Here is a 24,694-nt window from a genome sequence, read left to right on the forward strand (position 1 = left end):
AGAGCAGGGTTGATGGTGGCGGAAAGGAAGACCCTTTCTTTAAAAAATGAAGACATCTCCTTTGTCCTGGAATGAAAAGCCTCATCCTGAGAGCAGATGCAGCGGAGACGGAGGAATTGCAAGACGGGGATGGCATTTTTGCAAGAGACAGGGTGGGAAGAGCAATAGTCCAGGTAGCTGCGAGAGCCTGTAGACTTATAGTAGACATCAGTAGATAAGCTGTCTCCGGAGACAGAGACAGAAAGATCAAGAAAGGGGAAGGAGGTGTTGGAAATGGACCAGGTAAATTTGAGGGCAGGGTAAAAGTTGGAGGCAAAATTAATGAAGTCAATTATTCATTAACTGAAGTTCATTACTTCAAAATGTCAGAGTGTGGTAGAGTGTATATTGTCTGGCTGCACCACAGTCTGGTATGGAAATATCAATGCCTTTGAATGGAAAATCCTACAAAAAGTAGTGGATTCAGCCAAGTACCAAGTACATCATGGGTAAAGTCCTCCCAACTATTGAACACATCTAAATGAAACACTGTTGTAGGCAAGCAGCATCCATCATCAGTGATCCCCACCGCCAAGGTCATGCTCTCTGTTTGTTGCTGCCATCAGGTTGAAGCTACAAAAGCCTCAGGTCTTGGACCACCAAGTTGAAGAAAAGTTACTACCCCTCAGCTGTCAGGCTCTGTACAAAAGGAGATAACTACACTCAGTTTCACTTGCCCCATTACTGAAATGCTCCCACAACCAATGGTCTCACTTTCAAGGACTCTTCACCTGATGATCTCATAACTTATTGCTGTGTATTTATATTTATATTTTCATTTGCACAGTTTGTTGTCTTCTGCCACTCCGTTTCATCTCTCATTGCTCTTATTTTGTTACTCATCTATAGATTTGTTGAGTATGCCCACAAGAAAATGAAACTCAGGGTTGTATATGTATATATGTATGTGTATGTAAAAAAAGAGGGTTGAGGGCTGATTGATAAGTTCGTGGCCTAAGGTAGAAGGAGATGAGTTATACAGCTCTTGTTACATGAAGGTGCAGTTCAACTCTTTGAGTGATTATGCAGAAAGTTTGAAGTTAATAACTTTTGTGGTATTTCTGTTGAATATTGGAAGTAAGCACTGTCTGAGAAACATCAGCCTTCGTGCAGTCATCGGCTACTTCTGCCTCAAGGGCTTATCACCCAAGGAGGTCTACGTGGACATGATGGCAACACTAGGGGAGGGTGAAAAATAATTGAGCTAGAGACCATTTGGCCCATCACATTTGCTCTGCCATTCTATCTGGTTGATTTATTATCCCTCTCAATCCCATTCTCCAGTCTTCTCACCTAAACCTTTGACACCCCGATTAATCAAGAACCCATCAACCATGGTTTTAAATATACCTTATTACTTGGCTTTCACAGTGGTCCAGGCCAATGAAGTTTCCTCATGCTCAACACAAAGAAATTCATCCTCAACTCTGTTCTAAAGGGACATTACTTTATTCTGCATCTGTGCCCTGTGGTGCTCACTCCCCATTATAGGAAACATCCTCTCCACATGCACTCTATGTAGGCCAGTCAACATACTATAGGTTTCAATGTGATTCTCTCTCATTCTTCTATACTCCAGTGAGTGCAGGCTCAGAGCTATCAAACGTTCCTCATAGGTTAAACCTTTCATTGCAGAATCATTCTCATGACCTCCTCTGGGCCCTCTCCTATACTATCCCATCTTTTTTTTAGATAATGCGCACAAAACTGCTCACAATATTCCAAGCGTGGTCTGACCAATGCCTTATAAAGCCTCAACATTACATCTGTGCTTTTATATTCTCATCCCCTCAAAATGAATGCTAATATTGCATTTGCTTTCTTTGTCACCAACTCAACCTGCAAGTTAACCTTAGGGAACCATGCACAAGGACTCGCAAGTCCCTTTGCACCTCTGATTTCAGAATCTTCCACCATTTAGAAAGTAATGTATACCCTTATTCCCTCTACTAAAGTGCATGGCCATACACTTCCCTACACTATGATACATCTGCTGCTTCTTTGCCCATTCTCCAAATCGGTCTAAGATGTCCTGTTGTCACTCTTCTTCCTCAAAACTACCTGCCCTTCCATCTATCTTCATATCATTCACAAATTTGGCAACAATGCTATAAGTTTTATCATCCAACATTGTCTCTAAGGAACTGCAGCTCAATATACCTCATGCAGATGTAGTTATCAAGAAAACTGAAGGTTGCCTGGAGTTCCTACATCTCACACGAAGAACATATCACTAACTCTGGACCCATTCTCCTTGCACTAGCTATGTACTAATAGACAAGGAAAGAAACAAAAACTTACAGTACTTAGAGTCTTCAACTCTTCTCACCGAAGCCTCTTGAGGCAAAGCCTGACCATTGCAACACTGTCCCACTCACACAATGACCGCTCCACTATAGGAAGGATGTGGAAGCTTTGGACATGGTGCAAAAAGTGGTCTGCAAGGATGTTGATTAGAGGATATGTGCTACAAAGTGAGCTTGGAAAAACTTGGGTTGTTTTCTAAGGAGCAGAATAAGTTGATGGGAGAGCTGATAAAAATGTAAAAAAAATTATAGAATGTGTAGAATAGATAGTCAGCATCTTTATCCCAGGGTGAAAATGTCTCATACCAGAAGGCACACATTTAATGTGAAATGGGGTAAATTCAAGGGAGATGGGAGGGTGTATGTTTTTTTTTGCACAGAAAATGTTGGATGAATAGAATGCACTGCCAGGAGTTGTGGTGGAGGCAGATATGATAGGCTCATGCGTATGGAAAGAATGGAGGCATATGGACTTGTGTAGACAGAGGGGACTAGTTTAATAGGCTTCCAATTACTATTTTAATTAGTTAAGAACAACATTGTGGCCTTAAGGACATTGTGCTAGAGTATGTTTTTTGTAACTATTGTGATGCCAAACCAGGTTATTGGGTGATTGATGCTAATGAGAGAGATAAGAGAGACAATGGAGAAACATTCAAAATGCTAATGAGAGAGGAGAGAGAGATTAACGGAAAAGAAACACAATTCAGAATATTGTCAGACCAGTTGCTTTGAACCTGAACTGTTTGAAGTTTGATGGACAGGCGATACCCGAGCAGGGGGATAAAAAGAGCAGGTTCGTTAGGCACACGACACACCACGAGATCACGAGATAACAAGACCCTGGAAAGAGCGGTGTGCCCCCACAAGTTGGTGGGAGTTTGGAGGTCCAGTTCGCGGGAACCGACCATAGGCTCACAGGATGTAAAGGTACGATCGATGGGAACCTGGTGTGTGTGTCCGCCCTTGCCTGGCTGCTGGGTTCACCACGGAAGAATGATCATATCCGGAACGAAGGGGTCACAGTCGGTGACCACAGCGGGATAGAAGACATAAAAGGGTCCGCCCGAAACCAACTGTGAAGACATCAAAGGTCTGCCTGAATCAAATTGCATCCCCCTCCCTCTCTCTCTCCAACGGCACAACAGCAATTACTGCGAACTGTACTAAGCTGAACTGAACTCTGCGTCACTTAAGACTGATCATTTTACCCCTAGACTGCGATAGAGCTTGGTTTGATTCCTATTACCCTAGTTCTGTGTACATGTGTGTATTATCGTTGCTAACCTGTTGCATTTATATCCTTACGATTAGAGTACTGTGTTACTTATTTCTTTAATAAAACCTTATTAGTTCCTAGTAATCCAGACTCCAACGAGTGGTCCATTTCTGCTGGTTTGGCAACCCAGTTACGTGGTACGTAACACTATCATGAAATCCTTTGAATCATCCACCAACAAGAAGTTTCCCATTCTGAACCAGTTATGATCCTCTATCAAATTACCACTTAACCTCTTTTTCTTTCTCTAACCTATTCTTGTAGGTTAGCCTAGCCTGTGAAAGCCAGGTAATAAGGTATGACAACCAATTGTTGTCATTCTAGGTAACATTTTGATAAAGCTCCTCAGCACTGTCTCAAGGACTTTCTTTTATAATGGAGGGTAATGTAATGGGTGGAAACACCTATTACAGACCTTTGGACTATTGGAGTCTGAGCGCGCCAAACAGATACTCTGCTTGCCTGGCCTGAAGGATGCTAAGCCTTCAAAGCTAATGGACCACATTCTTTTTCCCCTGGGAATTCGCCATCCTTGATATCCCATGAATAATTATAGGGAGCTTGCTAAAATGGCTGAGAGTCTATGCTTAGCCAGGCAGAGGTGCCTACTTCCTCTTCCTTTTTTAGCCTCAATAAGCCCGGTCAGCAGGGCTTCCTACACATGTATGGCCGCAGCTGCAAAGCAGACAGCGTTGAGTCTGTGCTTTTACCATGATTGCTTTGGTATGAATGCCAGGAAGTGCCAACTGCCTTGCTGCTTTGACAGTGCCAGTGCATTAGGACATCAGAGGTCTATGAACACTGCAGGTTCCAGCTGCCAGGCTCGGCTATGGTTCGTTACTGACACCCTTCTAGGGCAACGCTTCCTGTATATTACGGATGCCTAAGTGAAGGTGCTGCCAGCATTGCCTATTTTGATAAAAGGCAAAGAGTGAGGAAACCTCACTGGAGTCTGCCAGCAAGAGCAGGATCCAGACTTATGGACACAATGGGTGACACTTTGCTTCAGTGGGCAACATTACATATGGGACTTCATCCTAGACCTCCGCTCAGTGCAGATTTTCTGTGTGCCCAAGGACTAACAGATTTTCTGTTAGTTAGATCTTAAGAACTGCTGGCTTCTGGATGTCAAAGACTTTGGGTCGTTACCATAACCATATAACATATAACCATATAACAATTACAGCATGGAAACAGGCCATCTCGGCCCTTCTAGTCCGTGCCCAACTCTTACTCTCACCTAGTCCCACCGACCTGCACTCAGCCCATAACCCTCCATTCCTTTCCTGTCTATATATCTATTCAATTTAACTTTAAATGACAACATTGAACCTGCCTCAACCACTTCTGCTGGAAGCTCGTTCCACACAGCTACCACTCTCTGAGTAAAGAAGTTCCCCCTCATGTTACTCCTAAACTTTTGCCCTTTAACTCTCAACTCATGTCCTCTTGTTTGAATCTCCCCTGCTCTCAATGGAAAAAAGCCTATCCATCTCAACTCTATCCATCCCCCTCATAATTTTAAACACCTCTATCAAGTCCCCCCCTCAACCTTCTACGCTCCAAAGAATAAAGATCTAACTTGTTCAACCTTTCTCTGTAACTTAGGAGATGAAACCCAGGTAACATTTTAGTAAATCTCCTCAATTGTACTCTCTCAATAATCTTTCCTATAATTCGGTGACCAGAATGTTCCCCCAACAAATCTGTCAAGTGCAGGCACCACTGCCCGTGTGCTCACTGAACTGCAAGGCGAATTCCGAACCCTTACCAAGCCCACATATTCAGTTATGGTCACAAAACATGGGGAAGAGCACAAATTTTCCACAACTAGCTCACCAGTCCATGCCCATGCTACACAGACTGGACCCAAAGAAGCTGGCGACCGTGAAGGCTGAGCAGCCAATATGGAAAGTCGTGGCATTGTACACTGGTCGAATAGTCCCTCGGCTTTGCTTCTCTATAAGGTCCCTACGATTAACAATGGTTGTCGCCCATGTGGCAATTACTGGTGCCTTAACAATTTCACCTCCCACGTTCATTACCCAGTCACAAATATACAAGACTTTTAGGCATGTTTAGCTGGAAAGCTGATTTTTTTTCTAGAGTCGACTTAGTCATCATCAGGTGCCTATAGACTCAGAGGACGTTCCAAAAATGGCAGTAATTACCCCGCTTGGCCTCTTTAAGTTTTCTGCACGCGCCATTTGGGCTGCAAAATAAAGCACAGATTTTCCAATGGCTGATGGACTCTGTATCAAAAGACTTTGATTTTTTTTTTTGTTTATTTGGGTGACATACTTGTCGCCAGTGCATCCAAATCCAAAAGTGTATCACATCTCCGCACACTTTTTGAGTGCATAAGCCAATGTCTCCATTCCAGGAGCTGATGACCATATGCATCCCCTGTATAGTGCCCTCAAAAGCAATACCCCTTCGTATGCTAGACTGGTCAGCGGATTTGACCAAAGCATTTCATGACACCAAACAAACTATTTCCAATGCTTCCCTAATAGCACACCCGCTCCCCAATCCACCTATAGCCATTACTACTGATGCTTCAGACTATGCTGCAGATGCTGTGCATGAACAGTTGGCCAGTGGCATGTGGCAGCCACTCACCTACTTCAGCCAGAAGCTCGGTACCCCCAAAAAGAAGTACAGCAAGTATAACTGCTAAATTCTCAGTTTCTATCTGGCTGTCCGCCATTTTCATTCTCTACCAGAGGGTCACCGTTTCATGGCGATCATTGACCACAAAATCCTCGTGCACACGATGGCCAAAATATTAGACCAATGGTCTGCACAGCGCCAATGCCACCTGGCCTACATATCAGAGTTCACAACTAATGTACAACATACCAAAGGGAAAAATAATGCAGTAGCTGATTGCCTTTCATGGCAATAGGAGATGACTATGCTGGCATAGCAGCTGGCCAAGCTACTAACCCAGAGATCCAGGCTTACAGGACAACGGTCATGGGTTTGTAATTGGCTGACATTAAGCTTAGGGAAACTGGGGTTTCTCTCCTGTGTGATATCTCACCTGATTTCCCTCGCCCTATAGTGCCCACAAACTGGAGTTGTACTATTTTTAACTCCATTCACGGCCTCTCACATCCAGGCCCCAAGTCCTCACAGAAACTGGTTGCACTAAAATTTGTGTGGCATTGTGTGACTGGAGTGCAGCCTGTGTTAAGCCCCCGCAGGTGAAAATTAACCGTCATGTTCGGACACCATTGGCATCTTTTCAGATCTAAGAGCGACAATTTGATCACGTCAACGTGGACTTGGCTGATCCTCTCCTCCCCTGCTGCAGTTTCACACATCTCCTTACCATGGTGGATGATATTACCAGATGGCCAGAGGTTGTCCTTCTAGCATCGGCAACAGCCACAGATGTGCCTTGGGCGTTCATCAGCACCTGAGTTGTTGGATTTGGCACCCCATCTCATTCTTCCTTGGACTGTGGTCCCCAATTCACATCAGAACTCCAGGCTGTATTGGCCCAGAACTTCGGCGCTAGGCTGCATCACACCAGGGCGTATCACCCGCAATCCAATGGCATATAGATCATCAATCCTTAAAAGTCTGCTCTGAGTCCTTCCCTGATAGATGACTGTTGGCATGATCTTCTCCTGTGGGTCTTGCTGGAGCTCAGGACAGCTTCAAAAGGGGGCCTGCAGTCGTCCATGGCTGAGTTGATATACAGGCAGTCACTATGACTGCCAGGTGATTTTATTCCTGATACCACGACTTGCTAGTCAGCCTCTCAACAGCATTCTGCTCTCGTCGGCAGGGCAATTCCTATGCATCTATTCCTACCTCCCATCATGGCACTCAGCACTCTTGGTTTCCTGTTGACCTACATTCTACTTTTTGTCTGACATGATGCATACCAACATCCCCCTAGGTCCCCTTATGATAGCCCGTTCCGTGTTTTGGAATGGACAGAAAAGACTTATACATAGATAGGAGGGGTAAACCTGAATGCATTTCAATAGATCACCTTAAACTGGCTCACCAAGATTTGGGGGATACTGCTAGCATGCAGCTGGCATCAGGACATGTCAAAATACCTCTGGATGAGTCAGAAACACCTTCTGTTACTCCACCCATGGAACATAGGACCTGAGCAAAGCGGCTTGTCCGAGCTCTGGACAAGCTCACGATGTCAGATTTGGTGATGTAATGCGTGGAAACATATACTGTTTCCCTTAAACTTAAATTCCTCTGCCATTTTATTTGCAAAAGCCTACCATAACATAGTACTGCTTGATTCAGTGTTTCATGTGGGTCCAACATAAGTTCCCCTTTTGAACTCTGTGACATCATTCATAGATCTCATATTTTACGAACCAGTCTCTGAATATGGCTAACAACAGGAACTCTGCAGATGCTGGAAATTCAAGCAACACACATCAAAGTTGCTGGTGAACGCAGCAGGCCAGGCAGCATCTGTAGGAAGAGGTGCAGTCGACGTTTCAGGCCGAGACCCTTCGTCAGGACTAACTGAAGGAAGAGCTAGTAAGGGATTTGAAAGTTGGAGGGGGAGGGGGAGATCCAAAATGATAGGAGAAGACAGGAGGGGGAGGGATGGAGCCAAGAGCTGGACAGGTGATTGGCAAAGGGGATATGAGAGGATCATGGGACAGGAGGTCCGGGGAGAAAGACAAGGGGTGGGGGGAACCCAGAGGATGGGCAAGGGGTATAGTCAGAGGGACAGAGGGAGAAAAAGGAGAGTGAGAGAAAGAATGTGTGTATAAAAATAAGTAACAGATGGGGTACGAGATGGAGGTGGGGCCTTAGCGGAAGTTAGAGAAGTCGATGTTCATGCCATCAGGTTGGAGGCTACCCAGACGGAATATAAGGTGTTGTTCCTCCAACCTGAGTGTGGCTTCATCTTTACAGTAGAAGAGGCCGTGGATAGACATGTCAGAATGGGAATGGGATGTGGAATTAAAATATGTGGCCACTGGAAGATCCTGCTTTCTCTGGCGGACAGAGCGTAGGTGTTCAGAAAAGTGGTCTCTCAGTCTGCGTCGGGTCTCGCCAATATATAGAAGGCCACATCGGGAGCACCGGACGCACCGGACGAGGGAGATGTCCTCTTTTTTAAAGAAAGGGGCTTCCCTTCCTCCACTATCCGAGGGCGATGTCATCCTTTTTTAAAGAAAGGGGCTTCCCTTCCTCCACTACCAACTCTGCTCTCAAACGCATCTCCCCCATTTCACGTACATCTGCTCTCACTCCATCCTCCCGCCACCCCACTAGGAATAGGGTCCCCCTGGTCCTCACCTACCACCCCACCAGCCTCCGGGTCCAACATATTATTCTCCGTAACTTCCGCCACCTCCAACGGGATCCCACCACTAAGCACATCTTTCCCTCCCCTCCCTCTCTGCTTTCTGCAGGGATCGCTCCCTACACGACTCCCTTGTCCATTCGTCCCTCCCATTCCTCCCCACTGATCTCCCTCCTGGCACTTATCCTTGTAAGCGGAACAAGTGCTGCACATGCCCTTACACTTCCTCCTTTACCACCATTCAGGGCCCCAAACAGTCCTTCCAGGTGAGGCAACACTTCACCTGTGAGTCGGCTGGGGTGATATACTGCGTCCGGTGCTCCCGATGTGGCCTTCTATATATTGGCAAGACCTGACGCAGACTGGGAGACCGCTTTGCTGAACACCTACGCTCTGTCCGCCAGAGAAAGCAGGATCCCCCAGTGGCCATACATTTTAATTCCACATCCCATTCCCGTTCTGACATGTCTATCCACGGCCTCCTCTACTGTAAAGATGAAGCCACACTCAGGTTGGAGGAACAACACCTTATATTCCGTCTGGGTAGCCTCCAACCTGATGGCATGAACATGAACTTCCCTAACTTCCGCTAATGCCCCACCTCCCCCTCGTACCCCACCTGTTATTTATTTTTATACACACATTCTTTCTCTCACTCTCCTTCTTCTCCCTCTGTCCCTCTGACTATACCCCTTGCCCATCCTCTGGGATCCCCCCCCCCCACTGTCTTTCTCCCTGGACCTCCTGCCCCATTATCCTCTCATATCCCCTTTGCCAATCACCTGTCCAGCTCTTGGCTCCAGCCCTCCCCCTCCTGTCTTCTCCTATCATTTTGGATCTCCCCCTCCCCCTCCCACTTTCAAATCTCTTACTAACTCTTCCTTCAGTTAGTCCTGATGAAGGGTCTCGGCCTGAAACGTCGACTGTGCCTCTGAATATGGCTTCTCATTATCAAAGCCTTAAGCATGCTTTTGCCCTTGTCTCTTTGTTCCTGCTTTCCCTGTAAATGTTTTCTAATACTTTTAGATCAGGTAGCAAAACACACAGATACCATTTCTAAAGAAATACTATGTTGTTTTTTAAAAATTACTTCTTTATTTTAATAACCTAGGGGAAAACCTTGCTTTTATTAAAAGCTAAAATTTGATACCAATGTGGAGTAAAGTAAGAAATTATAATTGAATTAATTGGAAGATAAATACTTACTGGTTCACCAGGTTTACCTGGGTTACCTGGAGTACCAGGGAAACCATCTAAGCCCTTCAAGCCACGACCTCCTGTGATTCCTGATGCGCCTGGAGGTCCAGGTAGACCCTATTCAAAATAAAATACTAATTCTAAATCACCTTATCCACCATGAGTCAAAGCATTAAGACATATCCACTAACAGGCTATACTGGAAGAGAAAATTTAGATGCTGTATCTGGCATGAGTGCTTTCTCTTAAAATTAAGATAAGATAAAACTTTATTTATTCCAAAGGAAGCTATTATTGCAAGGTTGTTCAGTCAGAAGTATATACTTTAAAATACAAAATGTAAACATTGAGGTACGAAAAATACAATATGTGTATTAAAGGTAATAGTCCAAAATACAGATGTGCAATTAAATAATATACTTATATATTTAAGGTGGAGGAGTTGTAGAGTCTTATCACCACAGGCAGAAATGACCATGGAAAGGAATATGCCTGGTTTTCCTATTCTTGTAATTACTGTGGCTAAAATATTGTAAAACCTACTTTTGATCATGTCACTTCATAATACTAGATGCTGCCAGAGCAAATCAACTTCGGCCTGCTTAGAATCTGGTGGATGTAACAAATGTGCCAAAACATTGGCTGTTCTGTGTCATAATTATCAAACTATTTCAAGTATTAAATGTGAGAAATGTTATCTCCTGTATATACATTCATTTTCTGTGTATTAACATTGGATTCTTCTGATCTACATGCAAGATGCTTATTGCCTTACTTACTGGATCACCTGCTTTGCCAGGCTGTCCTGCTGGACCCTGCAGACCAGGTTCCCCTTTGTAACCAGGTGATCCATTTCTACCGGGGGGACCAGTTTTACCTGCTTCCCCAGGAGGGCCTATTTTACCAACTGGGCCCTGCGGACCAGGATTACCAGCACCGCCCTGTACAAAAAAAAACAAGACATTGATGTAAGAAGTGCATTTTGAATTTTCTAATTATCTGGAAATTCTTCAGTGGTGCTCCAGTCAGACAGTGGGCAAACCACCAGAAATATAACTGTTTTACAGAGATTACAAGAGGTATGGAAGACTTTCATTGAAATCTAAATCTATTCTATGAAGAGTAATTTATTAACAATTCAGTAAATAATGAAAACATGTAAATAAATTCAAACAATTCAAAGTACAAAGTGTTCTGGCCTTCAATTTTCTCATTGAACTGAATGTTTCTATTCTACATCCAACTTCGTACTAGTCTTCGATGGGATGCCTATGTGTAAATGCTGACAATCTAGATGTTTGTGACACTTGATGGGAATCACCAGTAGACAAAACATTGGGCTTATTGCATTCATGAATGTGTACTTCTTAAATTTGTTGGCACATTACAGGGGAATGCCAATGTTCACACAAAGAATTGTCAAGTTCATAAATTTTAATGCCAATAAATTATAATAATATACAATGCAAGGCCAAATAAAACTATTAAAAGCACCCTACAGATTTTGCATTTTTTTTGTATTTTATTATTATAAATGTAAATGATTCCCGGTATGAAGTTAAAAGCAAAAGCCTGTTGCCATCAGGCCATATCTTACCTGTAAAACATGGATGACCTTGTTAAGAAGAATGTTATATATTTTCTATTTTATAGGTTCACTTTTAAAATATGTTAAAATATGATAAGGAAAACGTATTTATTAGTAATGGATTTAAGGTAAGATATTACAGACATGACAAGGTGGTGCATTTCAAAGAAAAGTCTAACTAGAATTGTGGAAGAAGAGGCTGCCTAAGCAATAACAGAGGTTTGAAAAAGTAACTTACTGGTAAACCAGCTGGACCACGTAAACCAGGAGCACCAGGCATACCTGAAGCACCCTAAAGAAAAATACAATCCAATTTATGAAATTTTCAGATCCACTTGTCTAAAAAACTATTTTAGAAATTGAATGAGAAATTATATTTGTAGTTCTAAAGCAATAATAAAAACATATATAATATTAGCTATACTAACATCATGGGCATGTGGCCAAGTGGTTGGGGCACGTTAGTCCAAGCCCCAGCCGAGGCAACGTGTTGTGTCCTTGAGCAAGGCACTTAATCACGCTGCGACGACACTGGTGCCAAGCTGTATGGGTCCTAATGCCGTTCCCTTGGACAACATTGGTGTCGTGGAGAGGGGAGACTTGCAGCATAGGCAACTGCTGGTCTTCCATACAACCTTGCCCAGGCCTGCGCCCTGGAAAGTTTCCAGGCGCAGATCCATGGTCTCGTAAGGCTTAATGGCTGCCTTTACTTTACTAACATCATGGGTAATAATAAAAAATATTAAAATCTAAATTAGGTAATTAGTAAATGAGACAAAAGGATCAAATTCTACTACTCTTGCATCTAGAAATAACAGCTATAGTAATTGATAAAGAACAACTGAATAACTATGCAACACCACTTACGTTTTAAATTGAACCAAACAATTAATCCTGTGTGAGGTTGGGATGAGTCATTATGAAACAAACGTTTAGTGCTAAATGAAACTGAACAGCATCTTTATTTGAACTATTTAGGTAAATATTTTGAGAATTCATAAAATGTATACTTTGCTCTTGCAGATTGATGACCATTATTGCTTCTAATTAACCTAATAGTAGGTACACTTAATTAAAATAATTTGTACTAAACATAACTAATACGAGTGAGTTATGGAAATTACAAAAATCAATGTTAATACTTACAGGAAGGCCATTTAATCCCCGTTCACCTTTTGCACCTGCATACCCAGGGGGGCCCTGTTATAACACAAATAGTTTAAAAGACGTAATTCAAATTGCACTTTGGATCCTAAGAAATCAAAGCATGTACAATCAAACTTAAAACATTTACTATTACTTATTTACTCAGTGCAAAGTATTTACTTACAGCTGGACCTTGAGCACCAGGTAGCCCTCCAGCACCAGGAAGTCCAGCTTCACCTTTTGGACCTGGCTTGCCATCAGTCCCTTTAGGACCAGCTTGCCCATCAAAACCCTAATTGCAAAAACATTAGGTTAGGTGTATACACAACCAGAATTAGAAATATAACTTTCTGCTTTAAACTTCAAATAGTAGGGCAGAATCAACTTGCAGCTGTTTCTTGGAAAGGAAACTTCCAATTCTAGAGTATGCCTAAGGAAACAAATTTAGCAAGACTAACATTTAATTGTTGGTAATCAATTAGACTTTCTTCCCCGTCATCAGATTCCACTGGCTGAGTGCAGGTATCTGCAGCTGCTATCAATACTTTGCCATGCATTAAATGCCAGTGCTCAAAGTCAAACATCTTTCCTGGGATGTCTCCACTAAATAATGGCCTTTTTCAATTGTTGCAGTTGGAAATTTTAGTTTAACCAATTTTCCTCCCAAATGACTTGAAGAAACAAGTGTGAGTATCTGTCTAAATATTATTAGAGCTACTTCAGGAAAATGAATCAAGGCAAAGTGCTAATGTCATTTAACCTGTTATTTCATGAAGTCGCGCTCCCTGAAATAACAGGTTATATAATGTTAATAATAATATTATTAATAATATTGATGTAGTATAATATTAATAATATGTTAAAAGCAGGGCCTTTCCATTTGGTTTCCAATTCCACATTCTAATCAAATCTTGAGTGAAGTGGCTTCAAGGAATTCAGCACTATAATTGCTATTCACAGTTTACCACAAATGGGCATAAATGTTTGTGTACCTCGCTGCCTCTCACCTTCCTCCCTCAATTTCCCCCTTTGTAGAGGAACATCCAACACCTAGTACAGTCTTCCCTAATAGATGTAACTACTCAGTTCTGGTAACACTACAATAATCTTGTTTGTACCTTTTTCAACACCACTGTATCCCATCTATAATGTGGAAACCAGAACTGTCCATAGCATTCCAAATGTAATGTAACCAGTCATCTGCACAAGCTTAAAATAACTCTCTACTTCCTTGTGCTATTTCTCTGGAAACGAATGCTAGTAGTTTACTTCTAAGGCCTTACTAAAATGTGCTATTTCAATTAGTTATTGGTGTAACTTTACTATTATGACATTTTCAAAGGTGTACGTTACCCACTTCAGCTTCATTGCTGTCATTGACATTGATTTCCACTGGTTCTAACCAAACCTGGTGTAATATATGCTGTCTACTTCCTTGTGCTATCATTATGTCATATTTTACTGCCTGAAAAGTAAGGAATCTGACATCTGAACTGAACCACAAAAAAAATGCTGATTACTCCTGGCATCCATTAGCCTGTTGGGAAGCAGAGGCCTTAAAGTATCAAGCAAGAGTTGTTAATTATATCCACAGAATGATTAAACATTGGGAAGTTAAATTGTATTCCAAGAGAGAGGGGACCATTAATGCATGAACTCTACCTCAATATCTTTGCACTATTTATTTTTGTAATTTGTGGTAATTTTATGTCTTTTTTGTACTGCTGGTGCAAGAAATATCACATCGTATATGCAAGTCACCAATAATAAATTATTCTAATTCTGAAAAAAGCAGAAAAAAATTATTCAAAGTGTCTTCAGTCTGAAACACTGATTCTTTTTCTTGCTACATGTTTCCAGCACTATCTGTTATGTATTTCAGACACAGCGTCTGATCAATTTTTGATTTTCAGGAAAAAAACCTATTTATTTTAAGAAAAAAGTAATTGAAATGTGATGGGAAATAATCAAGTTTTCAGTGTCAAAGAGGATATTTGGCAATGCCAATATTTGATCATGATATTCAGGATTTGCTCAGCTAAATACCCCAACATCACTGTCTTCCACAAATTGTATACTGTTCCTGAATAACCTGAAGAGGAACTTCTGCAGTTCTACAGCCTAGACTTTCAACACCTTCAGAAGTTGCTGTTCAGTTTATTCCAGAATAATGATGATGAGAGTTAGTTTCACCCGTATTCTAATATGAGGTATATGTCTTTGTAACAATGAAAATAGCAAAATGCACCACAATGTCTTACTAACGGTATACTCACAGGAGGTCCAGGAAATCCACTGGCGCCAGGTGGACCAGTTTCTCCTCGTTCACCCTGGAAGAAATAATCTTGTGTATTTTAAAATCAGTATGGAATGCAACATGGAATAGAACATCAGTTATGCTCCATTCTGTCTAAATCTAACTTAACTTTAATTTGCCTACATTGTTAATCATAAATCTCAAATCCAGCAGCTCCTATCATTTGAAAATATATTTAAAGTATACAATCAATCATCCCTTCTTGGACTCCTTCGTGTATTCTGCTGTTACTCCTTCCCTCTATCACTCTAACCACACAAAAGATGATGATGGAGCTAGACAGAAGCAAGGTACCACCACTGCCCAAGGCTCAGTTAAGGAGATTCAGTACATTTGTCCCAGTTATATCACAGCAACTGTAACCTCTCTACTTAGAAGTCGCAAATCCAGGGGTCAGATCTTTATATTCTGTCTGAACTTCCTATTGATGAAATAAATATTTCACCTCAGTAGTGAAGCTGATGTATTTTTTATTAATTGTGAGTTTAAAGGAATATCAAGAAGGCTCAAAAAAGGTGAGTAACTATCTGCCTGATGTGCTGCACCAGGTTAAGAATTCTTATTGTTACCATTCTTCTTACTATTTTTGGACTTTATATAATACCCTATTTACTGTAATACTTCAATGGGGGAAATGCAAGCGGGATTTTTCCATTGAGGTTGGGTGAGAATACAAGAGGTCATTGGTTAAGGGTGAAAGGTGAAAAGCTTAACGGGAACATGAGGGAAACTTCTTCACTCACAGGGTCGTGAGAGTGTAGAATAAGCTTGATGTAAATGCTTTAGTGAAGTTTGGATAGGTACATGGATGGTAAGAGTATGAATGGATATGGGCCAAGTGCAGTTCAATCGGAGGAAGCAGTTTAAATGTTTTCAGCATTACTAGATGGGATGAAGGGCCTGTTTCTGTGCTGTAACTTTCTATGAGTAATTTTCTTTTCTTTTTCCTATTTATATTATTTTTTCAAGTTATATTAATACTTGACTCTCTAAATTTCTCATTTTGTCAATTCGACTAAGAATGATTATTTAATTACCATAAAATGCATTTAACCATCTAAACTACTGTTAAAAAAGATTGTACATTAATTTATGATGTATTCAAACCTTGATATGCTAACATACAGATTACTATTCAGAATATTTTATGTTGCAGTCAATGAACACCAGTCAAGTTTGTTTTAAGACAATGAGATATTTCCGTGTTGCTGCAAAATACTTCCATAGCTGTAAGTAAATTTTTCTTGTCCTTAGCTCAAAAGATAATCAAAGTTATTATCAAAGAATGTATAAAAGTTTAATATTTCCCCTGGAGATAGCCATTACCACCCTCAGACCAGATTTGGTCATGGTCCAGCAATCTGAAGGCTGTAGTAGTCTGGGAAGGTGCAGTCTGCAAGGCATATGAGTGGAAAAATGTCGGGTCACAAATGGTAAGCTGTGTGGATAGAAGATGTCAATTTTCCCAGTACAGGTTGGCTGCAGAGGGTTTGTGGCTACTTCTATGGTCAGATTATTGAAGGGATTGGGAGTCTGAGGCCAAGGCCAGCGGCAAGCTTAAAAGAATTCTCAGAGGTAGCCAAGCGAAGTGGACACTGGTTATGGATGAAGAGGAGTAAGGGCAGCTGGGTCCTAAAATGACCCGTGGGTGGCCAGATGTGGAGGGGGGTGCACCTGGGATGCCGGGTCGCACTGTTGAGCCCTCTGGACATGTAGTGGGCTTAAAATGACGAACCATCTAAGAAGGGGGGTGCCCATCTGATGACCACTGGGAAGCATTTGCCATCCACCAAGCCCCACCTCAAGATCTCTACACTATGACCCAAATTAGGATCTGCTTATCAAAGTGATTGACACATCTTGCTCTATGAGCTCAAACTAAAATACAACCTTGAGATTTGTTTGCTTACAGGCAGTCACAGAGCAAGGAACCTGAAAGAACCCAATTAAAAATATAAGATCAACACCCCAGTGCCCACAGAGAAAGAGAAAAAAAAAACACAAAACAAGTCAATAGAAGTGAACAACAACAAGGAACATTCTGAACCAAACTGAATTCTTAAATGCAAACTCCTGGAGCAACCCGGAGTAGGCCCAAAGTCTCTGTATTTAGTTCATCATATTAGTGGATCATCATTCTGTTAAATGACAGATAGTATTTACTTACACGTGGGCCTGGACCTCCGATAGGCCCAGGAAGACCAGCAGAACCAGGTTCACCCTGGAAGGGAAGATTGAAAATTGAATCAAGTATAAAGAAAGTTTGTTATCAATGACAATTATACAACATGGAAATGTAAATTAGCAGGGTGTGTGTTAATTAGGTTTGATTCAAGTCTGTTATATCAATAAGCACGTTCCACTTGAGAAGACTAAGCAATCAGAAATATATTTCTTAATTATAATAGGGTCACCCTTCTCCTGAGATGATGGCAATAGATTTGGATGCCAATCATTCACCCTGATTGATCTTTCTTTTACATTGGATGTTGCTGCTGATAGCTAAACCGCACTGTCAATGATTAATATCAGTTGCATTTAAACCCTGTACTCTCTCCCTGTACTTACTTCCAGTATGATACAAGCTCCTTTGTGTAACTCCCTATGTAATGTGTAATTTAGACATATTCATGCATGTTTCTGGGTTTTTTTTTGCACAAACAAATGTTGGTGGGACAGTAACAGTCAACAGAAGAGAGCAGGACATCTGGAACTTAGTGAATAAGAGACAGATACTGTACGCATTTATCCAAGGAGGTGGAGAAATGGACAGGAAGGACTAACTCTGAATAACAACAAATTTCTTTCACATGATAATAAATCAAACAAAGGAAATTACCCTCTCTCCTGCACCACCTGGTTGACCAGGACCACCCATGGGACCTTGTGGACCCTGTGTGAAGTGAGGAAATATTAATAAATTCAAGCACAGATTGCACAAGATAAAACTGCAAACATTGGTCAATAATATCCTGTGTACTTACTGGACTACCATCTTTGCCTGGTGTACCAGCATTTCCTGGAGAACCAGGATCCCCCTGTTAGAGAAAATACAGGTAATCAGAAGCTGAATATCAGTTCCAAAACCTTTTGTGCTGACAAAGTGTTACATTGAATAAGAGTTAAAAATACTACAGGGAAAAACAACACTTACCTTTTCACCTTTTGGACCATTGCCACCTGGACCACCTCGTTCACCTGGCATACCTTGTAGTCCTGGACGGCCCATTTGGCCTGGTAGACCTGGAGGCCCAACACTGCCCTAGCATTCAAAGAGAAAGCATTATTATTTTTTAATAATAATAGACACAAGACAGAATGCAGATACTGGAATATTATTGTTATATGTTCCTGCTTTACATGTAGGGATGTAAAGAAGAATAAGTTGAATAGGTTAGGAATTTATTCACTGGAGTGCAGGAGAATGAGGGGCAGTCTTATAGAGCTATACGAAATTATGAGGGTTATCTATAGAATGAATGCATGCGTATGTTTTCCCCTCAGCTTGGGTGAGACGAGAACTAGAGGTCATAGGATTAGGGTGGAAAACAAAATATATGAGGGAAATCTGAGGGGGAACTTCTTCACTCAGAGAGAGGTGCAGGTATAGAACGACCAAGTGCCAGACGTGGATTCAGTAGTAACATTTAAGAGAAGTTTGGATAGGTCTTGGATGACAGCAGAATAGAGAGCAGTATGGAGGTGAAGGTAAATATGATTAGGCAGGATTAGCAGATATGATTAGGACTTGTTTCTGTGCAGTGGTGCTCTACGACTCTATTTTTAAAAATTCCAGAATTACTTACCTTGGCTCCAACTAACCCACTTTCACCAGGAGGGCCTCTAATCCCGGGAATCCCGTTGAGACCTTGGGGTCCAGGCTCGCCTGGTGGACCTGAATCACCCTACATTTTAAAGCAGTAACATTTAAATTTAGAGTTTCTAAAAAAAAAATGTGCAATTGTTATTCAAAGCCAAGCTGAGATAGGACTTACTTTCTCACCACGTTTTCCTGGTACACCATTTTCACCACGAGGTCCCTAGCACAGAGAAAAGATATCAATATACTGCAAGTTCCTATTCAAATCGAGAGCAGTTTTTACAAAACCTCCAATGAATTAGCTAGTGATAAAAGTAGTGATTAGGTTTGTGTCTGGCCAATAGTCTTGGGTTTCTCTTGTCCCAGCACTGTAGTTCACACCTCAAACAGTGATAATAATCTGGAGTCTGACTGTAATTTTCCCAGACACAAGTATCTCTGGAAAAATGGGTGGCCAGAGGTTTTGCTTTTAAGTAGAATCTTAGAGGTCATTACAAAATGCACATTCAGAGTGGAACATTTACTGGCCTATAAACAAAGTTCCCTCTAAGGTGTGCCAATGTGCATGCACACACATCTTTTACTACTAGTGCACAAAGGAATTTAAGCAGCACACAAAAAATTGTCACCCTCGACCTCATTGTCACGTTAAGTATGTTTAATGATCATACACATAGCATTTCCTTTCTCGGTTTCTGATGTGGACGGTGTTGACAACATGGAATTTGTAATGATTTATCTGCAGTTTTCAGAACTGGCTTATTTATACTCTTTTTACTGAGGAAATTATAGATCTATTAAGTCAAATTACAAGGAAGCAAAGGTTGTGAAGCGCAAAAGAACTCTGCTAGTTCATTTAAAATGGAATGGCTTAATGAAACGGTAGAAGCTGCTACACTGAGAGCTCATGAGGTCAGGAATGTATAGCTATGAGAAATATTTATGTACAATCCTTAGAATAGCTTCAGCTTTATTTCCACTTAAAAATTCAGTGCACACATGTTGTTGTCACTGGGCAAGAACTTGCACAGTACAAGATTTTTGTGCATACTAGTCATTACAAAGTAGAGGGAACATTCCCTATAATCTTTTCACACAGAAGGATCAGATCTATCTGTTGTGTCAAATGCTCACTCTGCATCTGAAAGTCAGGTTCATGGATATTGACATCAGTGTGCAACATTCTGAGTTGTTGCCTGTTTCTCTTTCCACAGGTGCAGCCTAACTTGCAGAGTCTTCCAGTATTTTCCATTTTCTACTTCACGCTCAATTCCTTTCTTTTCATACTCACATGTGCCTGGTCTGCAGGCCAAATCCCACCACTAACAAGACATTACACTGACCTAGATGCTTAACATCCTGGTAACTGTCTCCAGAAGGTCACTTCACTCACCCTATCACAGCCATTTCCTTTGTTCTATATATTTTACACCTCACACCTTTTCTCCTACTGAAAACTAAGCTGCATCCCTCTCTGTTTACCAGTTGTGACCCAAAATATTGACTTTTCTTTAATCTTTCCATCAATGCTCTCTGACCAGCCTGAGTTCTTCATGCATTTTCTCTTTTATAGCATTCTGATGTTACTGCAGAGCAGGTTAGTGATCAAGAACTAATTTTATTTGCCACATACATTTTCACGTATTAGGATTTTGCTGTGTGTTTTAATCTACTTTATTTTATTTTGTGATACAGAACAGACTTATTCCTTCTTTCTCTTTGAGCCATGCTAGCCCAGCATCTCCTGACAACGCTGATTAATCCTAACCTATGCACAAGACAACTTACAATGGCTAATTAACCCACCTGGTACCCCTTTGGCCTGTGGGAGGAAACCAGAGCACCTGGAGAAAACTGACGCTTTCCACAGGGGGCCCATACAGACTCCTTACAGAAGGTGCTGGAATTGAACTCTGAACTCCGATGCCCTGAGCAGTAATAGTATCATGCTAACCATTATGTTACTGTGATCAGGGCACAGCATGTGACAAAAAACAACATTCATCAATTCCAAAGAATAAAGAATTATATATAAAAGAGCTCATACAATTAGAGGTTTAAGGACAGAGATAGAATAAATAAATAAATATCAGCACATATTTACACTCTAAGGAGCATTAAAAAATTGTCCGCAGTACAGTGCAGTGAGGGGGTTGAGGTGGACTAACTAAAACAGTTGATCAGATTAACTGCTCGGGTTGATCAGATTAACCTTATCAATATTCTATACTGCTTATTGATCCTAACTATATTTTCTATATTTTAACTTGGGTAAGATAATATATTTAAAGACAATTATTCTGCTTCAGCATTTACGTAATGGTGTTGTCAGAAATTATGCTGGATAAAGACCTACTCAAAACAGTAAGTAACTTACCATTTCACCAGGTTTTCCACTTTCACCAGGTATGCCTGGATTACCAATTGGACCCTAATGTACAAGAAAACAGAACTGAAATTTTAACCTACACACTTGTGCTAAATAATTGATGAACAAAAGTTGTTTGCGTACATAATTCCTTTGTTTTTTTTATACTGACACCATTCGAAATTTATTTCAAAACTGCTGAAACCTTTTGTAATGAGAAGGCAACCTTTGATGTTCATTGCTAATTAAACCTCTCAGTTCACAATCTGATGAATTCATTTCCCATCTCTTGTGAATACCTGCTTTCTCCAATATTGGTGTTCAGACACTTTTGGAGCCCATTCACACTCTGCAACTGTGAAGACTTTTTTTTGATCTGTAGCTCAATCATATATTTTAAATTAGGGCAAACTTAAGTGACTTTGAATGTGCTTTTATACTGAAAGTAGAAATACAAAAATCCTATTTAAAAATGTTTATTCTCTGCTGATGTCATGCACTCTCATCCCTCCCACTTAAAACTTCATTTCCTTTTGTTTTTTGCTTTACTTTTCATTTGTCTCCTCCACCTATGACCTTCCTGTTCCCACTCTCATCCAGTCTCACAATTTTCCCTTCTCTCACTTCTGTTGTTTCCTGCTCATCAATTACCCTGTAACAAAGAATCATGAGCCTTTTATCCCACCAATTCAACCATAAAGCACTCATTCCCTATTTTGTCCTGTGATCGTTACCGTAACACCATAGGACCTTCTAAACCTTGGCCTCTGAGCACATTCCCTCTTTGTTACTGACCTATAAAGATGTGCTATATTTGTTACACCTATGTTGAAACATACAGTGAAATGTGTCATTTTTGCATCAAATCAGCGAGGAATGTGGGGAGAGTCCCACAAGAGTCATTGTGCTTCCAGTGCCAACATGGCATGCCCACAACTCACTAACCCTAACTATAGGTCCTTGGAATGTGGGAGGAAACTGGAGCACCCAAAGCAAACCCACATGGTCCCTGAGAGAATGTACAAACTCCTTACAGACAGCAGCAGGAATTGAAGCCTGATCTTACAGCTGGTGCTGTAAGTTACTGAGCTAATCACTACGCAACCCTGCTGCCCTTCAAGCTTCAATTCTTTGTGCCAGCAGGCAAATTCCTCCTTTCTTTATCATTTGCACCTTAAATCTGCTCTGTTTTACTCCTATTCCACCTATTATTTTCCTTGCTGCACTAACTTCCAGTGAAGTCTACTTTTATACTCCAGATCTAATTATTCCACTTCAACTGAGTGGATCTCTTAATTTCTATTCCCTGCATGCAACACCATAGTAAATCCAGATTGTACACTTTAGTTATTGCATCTTGTCTTTAGAAAATTAATCAACAGTTTGTAAAACTCAGTCAATTAATGATTATTATTATTAAGGTATTTAAAAAGATACCTGAATACCATTATTTCCTGGAGGGCCTGCCAGTCCCCTTTCACCAGGTGGACCCTTAAGAAAAATAGATGACTTAGCAAAGTAATGAAAACGAAATATTCAAAATAAAATCAAGCCAGTAGGAAAGTAGCAAGCATTGTTCAATAACTGATAGAAATTTACATTTAGAATTCAGCTCCTGGTCATGTATTAGCATATTTCTTAATTGCAAATCCCTGTGTCATCCAAACTAGTTCCACGGCAGAAGTAGAATTCTCCCTAATTTATAAAGAAGGCCATGAAAGTAAACAGAATGGTGGGGCTTCATTTGTGGCAATATCTCCATCCACTACCATGAGTAAAACTGATAGAATCTCAAATGGATATATGCGCTATGCAACTAACTCAAAATATGAACACCTATAACTTAATTTATAGAATGCAATGTTAAAGGAGCAGCTGAATAATTAGAGAAAAAAAACACTTCAGAATTCATTTTGTTTAAAATATATATTACAACTCATACTTACAGGTTGTCCAGAAGCACCTACGGGGCCAGTCAATCCAGGTTTTCCTGGAAGGCCCTATCAGAACAACAGCATGGTTTAAGTATTAATAAGCAATTGCATTTTTAGCTTTTACTAAAATATAATTCCAATGGAATACTTAATAAAGTATTTACAGACCTGGATACCACGAGAACCAGGTGGGCCATGGGGTCCATCCTTACCAGGTGATCCCTTCAGTAGGGGAAGTTGGGGTGTGGTGGACAAAAGGATTGGGTAGGAAGAAAAAAAAAATCATACTCAAAATTATGTTGCAAGATAAGGTGTTAAAGCCTTGTGCTCATTTTCCTCAGGCAAGATTGCGGAGACCATCACCAGGGACCAAGATGAGCAGGACGAGGCTTGTCACTCCAAGATATACATGACATTTGTGCTTATTATTGTTGTCAGTTAGCCTGTGCTGATCATTTCATTGTTGACCGAAAAGCATTTGCACAGGCTCAGATTTGTGTGTGGGCAGCAACAGTTCGAGCAAACTAATATTGATTTAATAGCAGCATTGATTCCTTGAAAGTAGGTGTTCTTGGCTGCAACCAAGGATGAAACCCATTCTTGAGGCCCTAGCAACATGATGGAGAGCGGGCAAGTAGATATTCCTTTGCACTAGAATAAAGTTTGTGAGGTATATACTGTAGGACAAATCTTTCATAGATATCTGAGTAAGCTTCTTCTGCCTCTATGCCAGTTGCAGCTCTCCAGCAAAGATGCAGTTCACTAAGGCATTAAGATAGCTGCATAAAATTGTTGGCTTGACTGCTCTTCCACTGTTGAAATCTAGCTATAGCTACCACTGAAAATTTCAGAGCTCAGTGGTTGCTTAACAAATGTTTGGTAGTCACTTGTGTAACCGAAGAGTGGAGGTGCTCATCTTTTTTAAAGAGATTGTTTTTCTAGTTGTTTGCTTCAGAGGAAGATGTGCAGTGGAGGTTCGGCCAACTACAGCACTTTGGGAAGCTTCATAGGAATGTTGAAGGGCTAATGTTCTTTGATATTTCCTATTCAATACCGTTCATGAAAATTAATTTAAATGCAATCCCTCTTCCACTTCTTCCCTATTCTACAAACCCTTGACTCCTCTTCTCCTTCCCCTCCATCTCCTTGCACGCACACAGACACACACAGTCATACATCCTTCCAATCACAGTGGGGCTGGATTAGTGAGTTTTGCAGTCATGGAACCACTAAACAGGGCTGGACATCTTCTTGCTGTTCTCCCAACAATGTTTCTTCTCTAACACCTCTGGTGGGGGACAGAATTATGAAACAATTAGCCTGGTCAGAGAGCTCCTAGGTCAATTCCAGACAGCATGGATAACAATGAAATTAGTACAGTGGCAATGACCATTG

The 24,694-nt window shown here is 41.1% G+C and overlaps 1 protein-coding gene across 1 annotated transcript in view; it reads right to left on the reverse strand.

The window, feature by feature from the left end:
• Positions 1–24,694, reverse strand: part of LOC140199506 (uncharacterized) — a 131,291-nt gene that overhangs the window by 14,887 nt on the left and 91,710 nt on the right. The window contains exons 25-40 of the mRNA XM_072261703.1: positions 23,468–23,521; positions 23,312–23,365; positions 22,803–22,856; positions 21,375–21,428; positions 19,173–19,217; positions 18,984–19,082; positions 18,332–18,439; positions 18,162–18,215; positions 18,017–18,070; positions 17,345–17,398; positions 15,137–15,190; positions 13,045–13,152; positions 12,861–12,914; positions 11,953–12,006; positions 10,906–11,067; positions 10,136–10,243 (exon numbers count right to left, since the gene is read on the reverse strand). Coding sequence (XP_072117804.1) covers positions 10,136–10,243; positions 10,906–11,067; positions 11,953–12,006; positions 12,861–12,914; positions 13,045–13,152; positions 15,137–15,190; positions 17,345–17,398; positions 18,017–18,070; positions 18,162–18,215; positions 18,332–18,439; positions 18,984–19,082; positions 19,173–19,217; positions 21,375–21,428; positions 22,803–22,856; positions 23,312–23,365; positions 23,468–23,521 — 1,170 coding nt within the window. The remainder of the gene's footprint in view (positions 1–10,135; positions 10,244–10,905; positions 11,068–11,952; positions 12,007–12,860; positions 12,915–13,044; positions 13,153–15,136; positions 15,191–17,344; positions 17,399–18,016; positions 18,071–18,161; positions 18,216–18,331; positions 18,440–18,983; positions 19,083–19,172; positions 19,218–21,374; positions 21,429–22,802; positions 22,857–23,311; positions 23,366–23,467; positions 23,522–24,694) is intronic.

This window comes from Mobula birostris, chromosome 6, assembly GCF_030028105.1.
Source record: "Mobula birostris isolate sMobBir1 chromosome 6, sMobBir1.hap1, whole genome shotgun sequence".
In the NCBI taxonomy this organism is placed as follows: domain Eukaryota; kingdom Metazoa; phylum Chordata; class Chondrichthyes; order Myliobatiformes; family Myliobatidae; genus Mobula; species Mobula birostris.